Source organism: Desmodus rotundus, chromosome 3 (genome assembly GCF_022682495.2).
Source record: "Desmodus rotundus isolate HL8 chromosome 3, HLdesRot8A.1, whole genome shotgun sequence".
Classification (NCBI taxonomy): domain Eukaryota; kingdom Metazoa; phylum Chordata; class Mammalia; order Chiroptera; family Phyllostomidae; genus Desmodus; species Desmodus rotundus.
This window is the reverse complement of record NC_071389.1, coordinates 148607795-148622135: the sequence shown is the minus strand read 5'-3', so window position 1 is coordinate 148622135 and position 14341 is coordinate 148607795. Positions and strand designations below refer to the sequence as shown.

Sequence of the window (14341 nt, the reverse complement as noted above, 5' to 3'; positions counted from 1 at the left end):
GGGGCAGCCCCCTCCTCCCATATAGAATCGCCTCATTGTGGGCTGGACTGTGGCCCCAGGCACTGCCCCCATCCCACCCTCAGTAGACACAATAGGGGCTGTGTGCTAGCCCCAAAGAGATATTTATTCCTGGACCTAGAGGGAGGCAGGCCGGGGTAGAGAAGTGCCCTGGTTGGAGGGGGAGGGGTAGAGGAGGGTAACCAAGTTGTGTCCTTTTCTAACTTCTTTCCAGGGAGGGGAAAAAAACCCTACATCCTCCCTAATTAACCCCCTAGGATCCGAAAGAGTCACCGAGGAGGTCTGGTGGGAAAAGGAAACCTCTTCACCTTCCTGTTCAGGGGGCTGGTGAGGGGGTTCTGAGAAGAGAAAGTTCAGGCTCTCAGATCCACATAGGCCTTCTTGTCTGTTTCTACGGATAGGGCTGGAAGCTGCTGCTTCCTGGGCCTGTTGAATATCCCTGGAAAAAGGCAATCCAGGAGATTGGGGAAGGGGCTGAAAACTTGTGTCCAGCCCCCTGCCACTCATGCCTCTGCGTTGAATAGTGTGCCCTGGGACCCTGAACGGTCTGAGTGTGACCGGCGACGCCGAGAACCAATACAAGACACTGTGCAAGCTCTACCAGGAGTGTGAGGTGGTGATGGGGAACCTCGAGATTGTGCTCACAGGACACAATGCTGACCTCTCCTTCCTGAAGGTTAGAGTGCGCAACCTCCTTCAACCTGTTCCCCCTTATCCTCCCCACAGACGCCTCCTCCTTCCCGTCCTCAGGTTTACCCTCTGCAGGAGTTCAGCCTTCCAAAGACTCTAAAGTCTCTAAGATCCATATTCGTGTGTTTATGGGGGCAGTAGCTGGATTCTGGGACCTATGGTCTGATTTGTGTCACCCAGGACACAGGGGCTGGTGATGGCAGGGGCGCAGGGGCAGGGTGGTGTTGTGCACCTGGGACTAATGTAGAGACACTGGAGGTACCTGGGGAAATGGGTAAGGGACAAAGCAAGGACCTTCCTGGCATGAGGAACTCTAAGAAATAAGGGTAGGAGACTACAATTCCTCGATCATTTCTGCTGCCTGTCTTCACTGGTAGAAGGGACACAGTAGTGTGACATGAGGTACTCCCTACTCCAACACAGGAATTAGAGGAGTTAGGAATTCCATCATGCCTTATGGAAGAAGAGGGGATTGAGACTTTTTGCCCTGTCTCATCTCTCACTGACACCATCTGCTCCATCACAGTCAATTCGAGAAGTGACCGGCTACGTCCTCGTGGCCATGAATGAGTTCTCGACGCTGCCACTGCCCAACCTCCGAGTGGTGCGGGGGACCCAGGTCTACGATGGGAAGTTTGCCATCTTTGTCATGTTGAACTATAACACCAACTCCAGCCATGCTCTGCGCCAGCTCGGCTTCACTCAGCTCACTGGTCAGTTCCAGATGATTCCTTCCAGTCTTTCCCCTCAGCCAGTCTGCTGGCAGGTGCCTTTTTGAAGATGAGTCAAGACTGCTCACTCTTAAGTGCCCCTTTCAAGGTGCCCACCACTTGGACCACTGAAGGTCCACTAGTCCTTAAACAATAGAGGGCCCCTGTAGGGAACTGGCGGCCTCTGCCCCTGGGGGAGGGTCCTTACGTCCTGGATTGGAGCTGGACCCGTAAACACATTTCTCTAACTTCAAAGTACAGTGTACCTTGATGTGCCTCCTTCCCCAGGGATTAGAATTCTCCCTCTCCTCCCTCACAGTTTCCCATAAGCTGGAGGAATATAGGGGTTAAATACCACCTGGCCACTTTCTACGTCTCCTAGTCCCAATTAGTTGGAAAAACACAGGGCAGGGAGGGGGGTGTTGAGTCAGGAATCTTTTCTCCTCTTCCCTCCCCTCCCCCACTGGCTAAACCGGATCTGGACAGGTGTCTGAGGAGGCAGGAGTTTCTTTCAGCCTGGCTCCTCCTCTATCTTACAGGGTGAGCCTTCTCTGCATTGTGAATTGATTTATTTTGCATTTTGAATTTAATCGGATATATCCCTGAGTCTCTTGCAGACAGACAGGGGGACTTTTGGACTGGTGGGGAGGTCAGGGGGAAGGAGGCCTGCCATAGCCCTTAACTCTGTCACTTCTCTACCTCAGAAATTCTGTCGGGGGGCGTTTATATTGAGAAGAATGATAAACTTTGTCACATGGACACAATTGACTGGAGGGACATCGTGAGGGACCGAGACGCCGAGATAGTGGTGAAGGACAATGGCAGGACCTGTGAGTGGCCATGATCAAGACTGCTCCCCTGCCCCCACCAAGCCAGAGTGACTGCTTTCCAGTCATCATTGTCCCTAACCTGAACCCTCCTCTCCACTGAACAAACACCTCAGGCCCTAGACCCAAGGAGCCTGCCAGGAGGGAGCGGGTCAGTCCCCTGCAGTCCAAACCGCAGAAGCAGTGTGTCAAGAAACGGGGCCAATGACTCTGCGTACTAAGTGGGGAAGCCAGATACTTGGACTCCACATCCATTTCGCTTTCCACTACGACCACCTCCCTTTTCCTTAGAACTTACCTACCCCTGGCTGCAATCTGCTGCTGCCTGTTCACTCACACACATATAATCCTATTTGGTTCAGCTTGCCAAGGAGGAACCAAGCGCTAGGGGTTGGGCCTGGGGCTGAGCTTGGCATTTCCTCCAGACCCTCCCCTTTAGCTGCCCTGTGGGTGATGTGGAGGCGTGGCTCCACCCCTTGTTGACAGGTTCACTGGAGCCCTGCCCTGCTCTGCAAGGGCGAGGAGGGGCACTGCCTTGGCTCTTGGCTTCCTGGGACTCTGGGGCCTGTGTGCTGACATCATACCCTGTTGATTCAAGCAAGCCTTTCTTGACCGTGTCTTGTGTTGCCTTCCTTCCCCACTAGGTGCCCCCTGTCATGAGGCCTGCAACGGGCGCTGCTGGGGTCCCGGACCAGGAGACTGCCAGACATGTGGGTTTACTTTCCTCTAAAAACTTCAAGTTCATACACGTTCTTATCTCTGCCCACCCCAGCCTGTGTCACCACTGGGGCTAGGGGTGAGCCTGGAAAGCAAGAGGGTTAGCAGTGGCCTCAGAATGTAGTCCTAAGAACCCTGACAGTTGTGCTTTCTTCCATAGTGACCAAGACCATCTGTGCCCCTCAGTGTAATGGTCACTGCTTTGGGCCCAATCCCAACCAATGCTGCCATGACGAGTGTGCAGGGGGCTGCTCAGGCCCTCAGGACACCGACTGCTTTGTACGTGGTGGTAGCACCGTTTGCCTGGGTTCTGAGGTGGGGGTGTGGACTTTGGGGAGGAGGTGGGGGTGCATAATGCAACCTGGGTTGATGCGTCTCCGGTGTGCCTAGGCCTGCCGACTCTTTAATGACAGTGGAGCCTGTGTACGCCAGTGTCCACAGCCTCTTGTCTACAACAAGCTAACTTTCCAGCTGGAGCCCAATCCTCACACCAAGTATCAGTACGGAGGAGTTTGTGTAGCCAGCTGTCCCCGTAAGTATCTTAAAGGAAGAAATAATGGTCATGGGGCCAGGATTTTGACAAAATTTTAGAAGGCAAAAGGGATCAAGTTGGGTGGGAAGAAGTGGCCGTAGAGGGCAAGTGGTTGTGATCATCTACCACCCCCAGTCAGTGACCCCTTTGTCCTGTCCCGTCACGAATTTCCCTGTGACTTCCAGCAGTCACTGCTAGTTCTGCTCCTTGGAACAACTAAGAGCCAAGGGGCCAATCTAGTGCAGAGCAGGAGGGAGGGAGCAAGGTTCAGGTGGTGCTGGTAGTGTCCTCCCTCATCTCTAAGGACACTCTCGTTTTTCTTAGATAACTTTGTGGTGGATCAAACGTCTTGTGTCAGGGCATGTCCTCCTGACAAGATGGAAGTCGATAAAAATGGACTCAAGATATGTGAACCTTGTGGGGGGCTGTGCCCCAAAGGTAAGTAGGAGATAATAAGGAGTTGGTGGAGAGACATCCTTTACCCTGAGACTACTCAACCCCCAACCCCAGCCCCAACAGAGCCTCTTTGTGTTTGCAGCCTGTGAGGGGACGGGCTCTGGGAGCCGCTTCCAGACTGTGGACTCCAGCAACATCGACGGGTTTGTGAACTGCACCAAGATCCTGGGCAACCTGGACTTTCTCATCACTGGCCTCAATGGGTTAGAGACTCTGCTTTCCCTCCCTGGTCCCCCAGCCTGTCTATCCCCTCACAGTTCTTTGCATCTCAACCCTTCCTGTGTGAAGCTGATTAGGAATCTAAATCATAAAATGCTAGAAATCACAAAGGACCTGACAGTGCTTAACTCAACCTCCCACCTAGAGCCTGAGTCCCTCAGACGTGTCCCTAAGCAGTCTGATACCCTCTAGCTGAGTGGCCAGGGACAGAAGCATTGTGCTCTTTTTCAAGTTTTCTAAAAGTTCTTCCTAAAATTTAGATAAAAATCTATTTCCCCGAGTTCTGTTCCTTAGAGCAGAACCACAAAGAGCAAAGGGACATTCTAACCCATAGGATAGCACTTAAAGAGTGTGTGTTTGTGGGGGGGGGGGGTGACATTAGAGCCACGTGTTTTCTTATTTATCTTTATTGATTTTAAAGAGAGAGGAAGGGGAGAGAGAAACATTGATTTGTTATTCCACTTATTTATGCATTCACTGGTGGATTCTTGTATGTACCCTGACCGGGGAGTGAACCTGCAAATTTGACGTATCAGGATGATGCTCCAACCAGCTGAGCTACCTGGCCAGGGCCCTTATATTCTTTTGGCGGAATATTAGATCTATGCTGAAGTTGCAAAAATGGCGTAAAGATTTCCTACACACTGTTCAGATCTCCCACCCCAAACGTTAACAGTGTACCACATGCTTTATTATTTCTCTTTCTACACACACACACGCAATACATGCTCTGTGTCTCCGAACCGCTTAAGGGTGAACTTCCAGGCATGATGCCCCCTTAACCCCTGTCGTATTTCAGTGTTCTTCTTAAAAACAAGAATGGGTTCTTGTACGTAGCTACAGAATAATTACTGGAATCAGGAAATTATCATTGATATAAAACGTTATCTAATCTACAGGCCTCTTTCATATTTCACTATTGTCTTACTAATGTCTTGGACCATGCACTATATGCAGTTGTATCTCCTCAGTCTCCTTTGATTTATAACAGTTCAGGACATTGACATTGTTGATGAGTACAGGTCGGGTAACTGGTATGGGCTTGTGTAATGTTTCCTCATACTTAGAGTCACATTATACCTTCTTTTTAAACTTTTATCTTAAAATTACAGTTTACTTTCAGTGTTTATATTGGTTTCAGGTGTACAGCATAGTGATTAGATGATCATAAACTTTACGAAGTGATCCCCCTGATATTTCCAGTATCCACCTGGCACCACACATAGTTTTCACAATATTATTGACTATATTCCCTCTGCTGTACTTTACAGTCCTGTTCAAGTTATGCATTTTTTGAAAGATTTTTTAAATTGATTTTTAGAGAGGGAGAGAAACATCAATGTATGGTTGCCTGGTGCGCGCCCCCTCCTGGGGACCTGGCCCACAACCCAGGCATGTGCCCTGACTGGGAATGGAACCAGTGACCCTTTGGTTTGCAGGCTGGCACTCAGTCCACCGAGCCACACCAGCCAGGACTGAAATAATGTTTATAATGAGAGTTGCCAAGTGATTATTTTCTAATGTCATTATTCCTTCTGCATTCATTAGTTGGCAGTCTAGTGTTAGGATGACTCTCCCCTTCCTCCCTATCTGTCCATTGATCTATCTGTCTACCTATCTAATCTGTGTGGATATTTGTTTTACTCAATTTTTAAAAATTTTTGTACTGTTTCTACATTTCTTTTTCTTTTAGGATTTTATTTATTTTATTTTTAGAGAGGGGGAAGCGGGGAGAAAGAGAGGGAGAGAAACATCAATGTGTGGTTGCCTCTCAAGCACCCCTACTGGGGACCTGGCCCACAACCCAGGCACGTGCCCTGACTGGGAATCGAACCCATGACACTTTGGTTCACAGGCCAGTGCTCAGTCTACTGAGCCACACCAGCCAGATCCTACTTAATGGTTTTTAATCTTTTGCAATCATTGTTTTGATGTTCAGTTGTCCCTGATCTGGTCTAGGGGCCCCTGCAACCTGGTTCCTGTGTTCTTTGGGCTTAGACCCTTCATTCTTTGGGTACTTGCTTTCATTTTCCCACAAGATGTAGTAGGTCTGTGTTGTATTTCTCTTGCCCCAGTCATTTCTCTAAGCTGTTTCCTTTTAATGGCCAATGGTATTTGGGGTCAGGCACTCATTGTTACTGGGTTACACCTCTGCCTTGTTGACTGGTTTTTACTATTCTCTTCAGAGACCCCTGGCACAAGATCCCTGCCCTGGATTCCGAGAAGCTCAATGTATTCCGGACAGTACGGGAGATCACAGGTGAGTGTGAAGAGAAGCTGCCCTTTCTGAGAAGAATAGCTCAACCACTGGCACACATTGCAGTCTAACCACTTGAGAAAATCAAGTCTCAAGCAACAGGGAAGAAACAAGGAGAACCTGAGAAAGAGGAAGGCTCACGTTCATGTACCTCTCTCCAACCCTAGGTTACCTGAACATTCAGTCCTGGCCGCCCCACATGCACAACTTCAGTGTCTTTTCCAACCTGACAACGATCGGGGGCAGAAGCCTCTACAAGTGAGTAAGAGGTGTGGAGGTGATAGCATCTCCAGGTAACGAACCCTGCTGCTTAGGCATCCTTGAGGGAAATAAAAGGAAGGCATTTTCTCACACAGCAGACCCAAAGGGTCTGAGAGTTCGATGGGGAAAAGGTAAGAGGAGGAGGAGTCCCTTTCAGTGTGTCTGACTAGCCCAGAGCAAGTTGCTGAATGAAAATGAGTCCACTGCGTGGTAAATTTTTCCTTTGTTGTTTCCCCTTCTCATCCTGTCTCCTTGTTTTCAGCCGGGGCTTCTCATTGTTGATCATGAAGAATTTGAATATAACATCCCTAGGCTTCCGATCTTTGAAAGAAATTAGTGCTGGCCGTATCTACATCAGTGCCAATCAGCAGCTGTGCTACCACCATTCTCTGAACTGGACCAGGCTGCTTCGAGGGCCTTCAGAAGAGAGACTAGACGTCAAACAGAATCGGCCCCGCAAAGACTGCGGTGAGGGGAAGGGCCCACCAGGGGGTGGGCAGAGGGAGTCAGGGAGAGGGGGGTAAGGACTGTTTTGCCCTGGGAGTGGGAGTAGGGATGGGGGTGCCAGGGAGAAAGGGATGTTAGGCTGGAAGCACTAATGAGAAAGTGTTCAGGAGAGAGGGCTTGTCGGAAGATCTCAGACTCCACCTGACCCCACCCCTTTCTACCTTTCTAGTGGCGGAGGGCAAAGTGTGTGACCCACTGTGCTCCTCTGGGGGATGCTGGGGCCCAGGCCCTGGTCAATGTCTATCCTGTCGAAACTACAGCCGAGGAGGTGTCTGTGTGACCCATTGCAACTTTCTGAACGGGTATAGTGAGGAGGGACAGAGTCAAGAAGGGGTGGAGGGAAAGGGCCCTCGGTGGAGCTGTTCAGGTGGTACTTCAAAGCCTTTTTATTTATTGAGAGGGGGGAAGGAAGGGAGAAAGAGATGGAGAGAAACATCAATGTGCGAGAGATACAGGGATCTGTCACCTCTCGCATGCTCCCAACTGGGGACCTGGCCTGACTGGAAATCGAACCAGTGACCTTTCAGTTCTCAGGCCTGCTGCTTTGGTGGCAATGCAGGAGTACACCTGTGATTGGGGATCAGGGCATAAAGGTCAGGACTTGGAAGTGACTGCCCCCCATTTTTTACTCCCCTTGACCCACTGCAGGGAGCCTCGTGAGTTTGCCCATGAAGCTGAATGCTTTTCCTGCCACCCGGAGTGCCAGCCCATGGAGGGCACTGCCACATGCAATGGCTCGGTATAGTAGCAGCACCAGGATCTTGGGGTTGTTGAGGCAGGGGAGGGGCAACACTGGAGGATTTAGGGAACCACATGGCCAAACCACAGGGAAGCCAGGCCAGATAATGCTAGTGTTTATGGATGGAGGATCCTGAATGGCTGTCTTTGTTCTGCTAGAGGTATGGAATTGACCTTGGGATCTCATTTTCCTGACCTTTTCTCTTCTCTTCCACTCAGGGATCTGATGCCTGTGCCCAGTGTGCCCATTTTCGGGATGGGCCCCACTGTGTGAGCAGCTGTCCCTATGGAGTCCTGGGTGCCAAGGGCCCCATCTACAAGTTCGCAGATGCTCAGAATGAATGTCGGCCCTGCCATGAGAACTGCACCCAGGGGTCAGTGATATGGGATGTAAGAAGAGGGAGAGGATCAGGGGGAGGGGGAGGAGCACAGAACTAGGGGGAGAGAAGAGGGTGAAGGGAGGAGAAAGGAAGGAAGTGTTACTTAAGAATCCCTCCCATCTGTAAAATGAAGGATTAGAGGAAAGGATACTCAATAACAACATAGAATTACACCACAGTTTTGTGAATCTGGAATAACCTCAACTCAGGCTTTTGTTCAATGGAGGAACTCGGAGGGTGGGCAAGCTAGAGATGGAGGCCATGTCTTGGAATATGCTTGGGCTCTGGGATGGGACGCTGTGATAGGGTCTGAAATGATGTTGTAGCTGTTGGAATTGAGCCTCCTTTGGGATTCCCCAGCTCCCACTTAAGGAGTGACTTTCTTCTAGGTGTAAGGGACCAGATCTGCAAGACTGTTTAGGCCAGACACGGGCGCTGATCAGGTATGATGGGCTTGGAGACTTAGGAAGCTGGACTTGGGGGCAACAAGGATCCAGACTTCTGGCCTTTCCTTTCTAAAATTAATTTGCAGTAGCCTCCGTAGGTCCAGATTTAGGTTAACCCATTTAGGGCTCAAGAATATGGTATAGCTCTGACCAGTTCGATTCCCAGTCAGGGCACATGCCTGGGTTGTGGGCCAGGTCCCCAGTAGGGGGCACATTTATGTTTCTCTCCCTCCTTTCCTTTCCCACTCTAAAAATAAATAAAATCTTAAAGAAAAAGAATATAGTATACATGAATGTTAACTACTTGCCCCAGATCTGCACCATACCCTTTAGTACAGGTACAGATGACATTTGTGAGGGAGGTGTAGACCCAAGGTAATGCCGGGTTTCTCTATCCTACAGCAAAACCCACCTGGCAATGGCTTCAGCAGTGGTAGTAGGATTGGTAGTGATTTTCGTGATCATAGGCAGCACTATTCTCTATTGGCGCGGGCGTCGGATTCAGAATAAGAGGGCTATGAGGCGCTACTTGGAACGGGGTGAGGTGAGTGCGTAGCTTACTCTATAAAGGTACCCTCTACCTTTAAACACTCTTGAAGAACTTCCTCCTTCCCCCAGAGGTTTGATCCCTTTTTTCAAGGAGAGTTAGTATGGTTTACTAGAAAGAACTCTGGCCAGAGAAATGGGAGCCATGCATTCTCCTGATTTTGCCATTAGTTTGCCACATGACTTTCCTTCTGTGCCTCAGTTTAAGAATGTATGCAGTGGAAATAATAAAATTCATCCTTCTAGGATGGCTGTAAGGGTGAAAGGGGGTGATATATGTATGTGAGAGTGTTTTGAAACACATAGAGGACTGTATGAAAGTACTCAAGGTGGTAGATAGTATTACCAACTTCCCCTTTCCCCCTTTCCCCCAGCAAAGGGAAAACCCAGCCCTCCTGCATCCTAATCTCATGATCACAAACAACGTCCTCAGTCCCTGGGGTCTGTTATTCCCCGATGTGCCCACAGTGCTTGCTAAGACTCTAGATAATTTCTCCTCCTGCTCCCACCCCTGTGGGCTCTGCTGCTCTTGGCAACCACATAGGAGGAAGGGGTTAGAGTGGGTCATAGGAGTGAGCTTTCCTGAGTCCCTCCTTCCTATCTGTTCCTCAGAGCATAGAGCCTCTGGACCCCAGTGAGAAGGCTAACAAAGTCTTGGCTAGAATCTTCAAGGAAACGGAGCTGAGGAAGCTTAAAGTACTCGGCTCAGGCGTCTTTGGAACTGTGCACAAAGTGAGTGACCTACGGAAAGTGCAAGTTGTAGGAGGAGGGGAAAGGACTAGCCTGGGGAGAATGACCTTAGGCTGACTCCTGCTTAAAACTTTCCAGGGAGTGTGGATTCCTGAGGGTGAATCAATAAAGATCCCTGTCTGCATTAAAGTCATTGAGGACAAGAGTGGACGGCAAAGTTTTCAAGCTGTGACGGATGTAAGTGAAGGAAGGTTTTCTGTATGCCACTAGGAAAGAAGTGTTACATACGGTTGTGCAGAAGCCTGGTCCTGTGTTAGCGGATACTAGGTGCCATATTGAAGTCCCGGAATGTTGGGGAGTGGTGCTGGCCTGGGTGTATGTGGACCTGTTTGTTCCTTGGATAACCCCTTTTGTATATCTCACAGCATATGCTGGCCATTGGCAGCCTAGACCATGCTCACATTGTACGGCTGCTAGGACTGTGCCCAGGGTCATCTCTGCAGCTTGTCACTCAATACTTGCCTCTGGGTTCCCTACTGGATCATGTGAGACAACACCGAGGGGCACTGGGTCCACAGCTGCTGCTCAACTGGGGAGTACAGATTGCCAAGGTGAGCGGAGCCTGGAGGAGCCTGGAGGAGTTCTGTGACGGAACTGCCTGGCTGGGAGGGGCAGGGAAGTTCAAGTTTTAAGTGCTGACTTTTAGGGTTTGGGGTGATTTTGGATCTCAAGGGTCAATTGCCCCAACCTGAAGAATACTTCCTTCTCCTTTAGGGTATGTACTATCTTGAGGAGCATGGTATGGTGCACAGAAACCTGGCTGCCCGAAATGTGCTACTTAAGTCACCCAGTCAGGTTCAGGTGGCAGATTTTGGAGTGGCTGACCTGCTGCCCCCGGATGATAAACAGCTACTACACAGTGAGGCCAAGGTAGGTGACACAAAGGGCTGGTAAGGGGTTGGGCTGGAGTGAAACAGGGCACTAGGGAGTGGTCAGTGGTCTCTTTCACTGGCGAGCAGATGCAGCATGATAACTTCAAGGAGAGGAACCTGGAGATGCCAGAAATAAAAGTTCTGACAGCAAAAAAAGAAAAAAATGTAGGGTTAGAAGTACTAAGAAAATTTGTGGAAATAACTGGTGACATCTTTGCCTCTCATCCCTCAGACTCCAATTAAGTGGATGGCCCTCGAGAGTATCCACTTTGGGAAATACACGCACCAGAGTGACGTCTGGAGCTACGGTAAGTCCATCTGAGTGCCCTCCATACTACTGCTGGCCCAAATTCCACATTGCCTTTTAGGACCCCCTTCTTAGAATCTTCAGACCCTTCAAATCCTTGTGTCAGATTAATTCTGCTTTCCCTTCATTTTCATGCCCATTTCCACTATTTTGCCATCAATTAGTCATGTCTTCCTGCACCAGGTGTGACAGTTTGGGAGCTGATGACCTTTGGGGCAGAGCCCTATGCAGGGCTGCGATTGGCTGAAGTCCCTGACCTGCTGGAGAAGGGGGAGCGGTTGGCACAGCCCCAGATTTGTACCATTGATGTCTACATGGTCATGGTCAAGTGTGAGTTACCTGTGATGCCAGCCACTTGCTAACTGACTTCCCTCCCTACTCCCCTCTCCTCTTTTGACTCTACGTCCTACATCTTACCCCCAGGTTGGATGATTGATGAGAACATTCGCCCAACCTTTAAAGAACTAGCCAATGAGTTCACCAGGATGGCCCGAGACCCACCACGGTATCTGGTCATAAAGGTGAGTAGGGACTAGGAGGTGTCAAGAAGATTTAGAGCAAAGGACATTTGGCTGAAAGCAGGAGCTACCTTAACAAATACCTTCCCCTATAGAGAGAGAGTGGACCTGGCATTCCCCCTGGAGCAGAACCCCCTGCTCTGACAAACAAGGAACTGGAAGAAGTAGAGCTAGAGCCAGAACTAGACCTAGACCTGGACTTGGAGGCAGAGGAGGATAACCTGGAGACAACACTAGGTTCTGCCCTCAGCCTGCCAGTTGGAACACTTAGTCGGCCACGTGGGGTAAGGCATTTCCCACTTAGCCAAGACATTCTGCACACCTGTGCCTGTATGAACTGTACAGGTACCCAGATAAACTACTCAAACACCCATGATGAGGTCTCCCTTTGTCTAAATCTCTTCCTTTTTTCATCCTAGAGCCAGAGCCTTGTAAGTCCGTCATCTGGATATATGCCTATGAACCAGAATAATCTTGGTGAAGCTTGCCAGGTAAGGCCTGTCTCTTTGAGGAGCTGCTGAGACTCTGGATAGCAGAATGTTTTAGGATTGTTAAAACCTTTGATGTTTAATTGGAAAGAGAAGGCATTGAACAACCCTGGCTTCATCTCTCTGTCAATCTCCATGTATTATTTATTATTTTCTTAGGAGTCTGCAGTTTGTGGGGGTAGTGAACGTTGCCCCCGTCCAGCCTCTCTGCACCCAGTGCCACGGGGACGCCTTGTATCAGAGTCATCAGAGGGCCATGTGACAGGCTCTGAGGCGGAACTCCAGGAGGTGTCAGTGTGTAGGAGCCGGAGCAGGAGCCCACGGCCACGTGGAGACAGTGCCTACCATTCCCAGCGCCACAGCCTGCTCACTCCTGTCACCCCACTCTCCTCACCAGGGTTAGAGGAAGAGGATATCAATGGTTACGTCATGCCAGATGCACACTTCAAAGGTGCCTGACTCCTCCCACTCCCTACTGCCTATCTGGGGACCTCTGTCTCCACTTCACATAGCTAGCCTCTCTTCTCATCCCCCAGGTACTCCATCCTCTCGGGAAGGCACCCTTTCTTCCGTGGGTCTCAATTCTGTCCTGGGTACCGAAGAAGAAGATGAAGATGAGGAGTATGAATACATGAACCGGAGGAGAAGGCACAGCCCACCTCGTCCCCCGAGGCCAAGTTCTCTCGAGGAGCTGGGTTATGAGTACATGGATGTGGGATCAGACCTCAGTGCTTCCCTGGGCAGCACACAGAGTTGCCCGCTGCACCCTGTGCCCGTCATGCCCACTGCTGGCACAACTCCAGACGAGGACTATGAATATATGAATAGGCGGCGTGTTGGAGGAGGTGCTGGGGGGGATTATGCAGCCATGGGGGCCTGCCCAGCGGCTGAGCAAGGGTATGAAGAGATGAAAGCTTTCCAGGGGCCTGGACAACATGCTCCCCATGTTCATTATGCCCATCTCAAAACACTACGTAGTTTAGAAGCCACTGACTCCGCCTTTGATAACCCAGATTACTGGCATAGCCGGCTTTTCCCCAAGGCTAATGCCCAGAGAACATAACCCCTGCTCCCTGAGGAACTCAGGGAGCGTTTGATGGCAGCTAGTGCCTCTAGAGGGTACCCCTCTTCTCCCTAGTCCCACTCCCTCACAGGTCTCGGTCCCATTTCCCCCCCAGTCCTAGACAATTCCATTCAACCTTTGGAGGCTTTTAAACACTGACACGAAGTTCTTTTGGTATGTAGCCAGCTGTGCACTTTCTTCTCTTTCCCAATCCCTGGAAAGAAGGTTTTTCCTGTTTTGTGTGCTTTCCCAATCCCATTCCTCTGCTTTCTCAGGGGAACTCCCTGGAGATATGAAGGATTACTCCCGCATTACATCCCGTATCATGTCCCTTTCTCTCAGACTGCTTTAAAGTGCATCTTTGTTTCCCATCAGATGCCTCAGGCAGAGAAAGACGGCAAAACCTGGCAGGGGAAAGTAAAATTTTGGCTCGCTCTCTAACCCCTTGGAAAGAATGGGAAGCTTAAAATCTTGTGGAATGAAGAAAGAGGTTAGGAGTAGATATTAATGATTACTATTAATTGAGCATTTACTTTGGTGCCAGGCATTGTGCTAAACTTTATCTACACCATCATCTCACTTAATCCTTACACCAATTCTGTGAGCTAGGTCTTGGCCCATTTTACACATAAGGAACTGAGCTTTGAAGAGATTGACAGGTCCAGGATTCATACAAACCAGAGTCCTCAAAAGGGGCACTTGTTTTTGCACTGAATTAAATCTAATCCCAACAACCCCCGTCTCCTACACCCACACTTCTCATCTCAGGAAGGGGGTGGTCAGGAGGAAAAATCACTGGACATCTTTGTGTAAACCATACCCTACATGTAAATCTCCACTTCTTACCCAAGGGACAGATTCACAAGGGTCCCAAGAGCCACTTTTAGGAGCTGTTCTCACCATGTAATGGGAAGCTTCTGGTTGGAATAGAAACGGGACCCTCTTCAGGCCTCTGTCCCATTGGATGGGAAACTGGGGTTATCTTCTCACTGAAGTTTTGTTTTTATACGTGTCTGAATAAAAATGACAAAGTTTTTCA

The 14341-nt window shown here is 49.8% G+C and overlaps 1 protein-coding gene across 1 annotated transcript in view; it reads left to right on the top strand.

Moving 5' to 3' along the window:
* ERBB3 (erb-b2 receptor tyrosine kinase 3) overlaps positions 1-14341 on the top strand; it is a 17583-nt gene extending 3242 nt beyond the window's left edge. Inside the window, exons 2-28 of the mRNA XM_024576240.4 lie at positions 543-694; positions 1235-1421; positions 2123-2248; positions 2890-2955; positions 3123-3241; positions 3353-3494; positions 3819-3932; positions 4033-4153; positions 6356-6429; positions 6594-6684; positions 6950-7155; positions 7364-7496; positions 7843-7933; positions 8152-8306; positions 8702-8755; positions 9161-9302; positions 9917-10036; positions 10133-10231; positions 10420-10605; positions 10769-10924; positions 11159-11234; positions 11417-11563; positions 11657-11754; positions 11847-12035; positions 12171-12242; positions 12399-12690; positions 12776-14341. Coding sequence (XP_024432008.2) covers positions 543-694; positions 1235-1421; positions 2123-2248; positions 2890-2955; positions 3123-3241; positions 3353-3494; positions 3819-3932; positions 4033-4153; positions 6356-6429; positions 6594-6684; positions 6950-7155; positions 7364-7496; positions 7843-7933; positions 8152-8306; positions 8702-8755; positions 9161-9302; positions 9917-10036; positions 10133-10231; positions 10420-10605; positions 10769-10924; positions 11159-11234; positions 11417-11563; positions 11657-11754; positions 11847-12035; positions 12171-12242; positions 12399-12690; positions 12776-13302 — 3935 coding nt within the window. The 3' untranslated portion in view covers positions 13303-14341. The remainder of the gene's footprint in view (positions 1-542; positions 695-1234; positions 1422-2122; positions 2249-2889; positions 2956-3122; positions 3242-3352; positions 3495-3818; positions 3933-4032; positions 4154-6355; positions 6430-6593; positions 6685-6949; positions 7156-7363; positions 7497-7842; positions 7934-8151; positions 8307-8701; positions 8756-9160; positions 9303-9916; positions 10037-10132; positions 10232-10419; positions 10606-10768; positions 10925-11158; positions 11235-11416; positions 11564-11656; positions 11755-11846; positions 12036-12170; positions 12243-12398; positions 12691-12775) is intronic.